The following is a 2,325-nucleotide window of genomic DNA, read 5'->3' as shown; positions in this document are numbered from 1 at the left end:
CCATCTTGTATTAGGGACAAGGCTAAAATTATTTTCTTACACCAATTATTTATGAGGGCCAATGCTAAAATTATTTTCTTACACCCATCTTGTATTAGGGACAAGGCTAACATTATTTGCCTACACCCATTATTTATTAGGGACAATGCTAAAATTATTTTCTTACACCCATCTTGTATTTTCTTCAGTCTTATTTTAACAAATTTTACTCACATCTAAAAACAGTGGGTGACTTTTGACACATTTTTTTTCTCAAGACAATTGTATAATTATCCATCTATGTAAGGTCAACTATTTATCAAAGACTGAGGTTGAATTTAGCATGGCTTCAAATCAAAGATCGTTTCCGTATGGATTGGTAATTTGGTCCAGAGATTTATAGATTTGTGTACCGGAAGACGGCGTCTGACATCTGTGGGATTTGATGTGGCTGGAATGGCATCGATTGATTCGTCGTGGAGAATTGTGGAGTCGTCATCACCAGTCATTGTCACGGCAAGACTGGTTGTCGTTGGGTATGGATGTCACACTCACAATGGATGGACCACGACTATATCTTGGATTCATTTTTCTCTTATTGGTTTTGAATAGAGCATTTGGATTCGAAGGTGTGTATGATTTGGACGCTCTGAATAAATATTGACTAAATCCATTTACGCGCGCGCGCGTGTGCGTGTATGTGTGTGTGTGTGTGTGTGTGTGTGTGTGTGTGAAATGTACACGTGACAACGTACTGTGAATAAGTAATGACTATTTCATGACTATTGCATTCAATGTACATGTACATGATATATACATGGTAAAACTGTGACTAAATGGTGACTTTTTCATGACTTTTACTATATCAATTTACACGTGTTTGACATGAACATGACAATACACTGTGAGTCAAGAATAACTTATTCATGATTGTTACAATAGGATTCAATAGTCGTAACGTCACTTCCTTCATAATGACGTATGGTAACTTAGTAACACTGGCTCTAAACTATCGGAACAATGGCGGACGCCCGTATGAAATATTTCTCCGGCGAGCATAAAGGGTATCCAGAGGGGAAAAAAAAAACACATACATTTGATCATGTTTTGACTTTTACACATTCTGATCACAAGACATATGAAAAGTTCTAGCCAGCATGAAAAATAACAAGTAATGATTTTCTTTGTTTAGAACCAAGATGGCCGCCGTTGCCGGGCTGCGTGACATCAGACTATTGAATCCAATTAATTGACACTTATTTACATCTTTAGATTGTGAGCACTAGTCATCCCTTCATCACTAAGCTATTGCATGGTGACAGGAAATCTTACGTTGGCTTTTAAAATTATTTATATCTATTCTATTGGCTAGCATTGATCCTTACAGACCTTGTCAAAATTTCTCTTAATGAAAACAGAATTACTGACTATTCTAAAAATGATAAAACTATTTTTACACATTGATAAGAAACATACAAACCTTTCTCATGTAAAGATGGCTCTATCAAATGGTTATTTTTAGAACGGACAGAAAGATAAAGTGAGAAATATGACTCATATATTATAATGGAACAACACAAAACAAACAACGGTTCGGCCCTTTGATGCGGTTTGGTATTGGAAATTATAGTTATACAAATTAAAAATCTACTTTGATTAAGATTTGTTTTTATTGTTAATTTGTTTAATATAGATAGTATGCAGATGACGTTACTCAGGCCTTTGTTATTGTTTTTGCCATCCGCGTTTGTGAGTTGTTCTCACTACACTGTATTTACCAGACTATAAAAGTTCATGGTTACACAGAGTTTGTGTGTTGGTCCGTTATACTTCCGGATGGCAATGTTGTGAACTCCTCGGCCAAGCGCATTCTATCTATATTTTAAAATTCTTTAATTATATATTTACTAATTGTTTGTGTGTATGTATCTATGTGTGTGTTTGTGTGTGTTTGTACGTGTGTGTTTGTGCGTGTGTGTTTGTGTGTTTGTGTGTGTGTTTGTGTGTGTGTTCGTGCGTGTGTGTTTGTGTGTTTGTGTGTGCGTTTGTGTGTGTGTTTGTACGTGTGTGTTTGTGTGTGTTTGTGTGTGTGTTTGTGTGTGTGTGTTTGTGTGTTTGTTTGTTTGTGTGTGTTTGTGTGTGTGTTTCTGTGTGTTTGTGTGTGTGTGTTTGTGTGTGTGTGTGTTTGTGTGTGTGTTTGTGTGTTTGTTTGTTTGTGTGTGTTTGTGTTTGTGTTTGTGTGTGTTTGTGTGTGTGTTTGTGTGTGTGTTTGTGTGTTTGTTTGTTTGTGTGTGTTTGTGTGTGTGTTTGTGTGTGTTTGTGTGTGTGTGTTTGTGTGTGTGTTTG

At 36.2% G+C, this 2,325-nt stretch overlaps 1 protein-coding gene across 1 annotated transcript in view; it reads left to right on the top strand.

Annotated features, from left to right (window-relative positions):
- Positions 1-495: 495 nt before the first annotated feature.
- The window catches only part of LOC144975716 (uncharacterized), a gene marked incomplete in the record, with an annotated part of 21,089 nt that continues 19,259 nt past the window's right edge, over positions 496-2,325 (top strand). The window contains 1 exon segment of the mRNA XM_078919908.1: positions 496-608. Coding sequence (XP_078776034.1) covers positions 518-608 — 91 coding nt within the window.

Source organism: Berghia stephanieae, chromosome 6 (genome assembly GCF_034508935.2).
Source record: "Berghia stephanieae isolate SIO BIC M18660-M18661 chromosome 6, UCSD_Bste_1.3, whole genome shotgun sequence".
NCBI lineage: Eukaryota > Metazoa > Mollusca > Gastropoda > Nudibranchia > Aeolidiidae > Berghia > Berghia stephanieae.
This window is presented reverse-complemented; position numbering and strand designations above follow the sequence as displayed.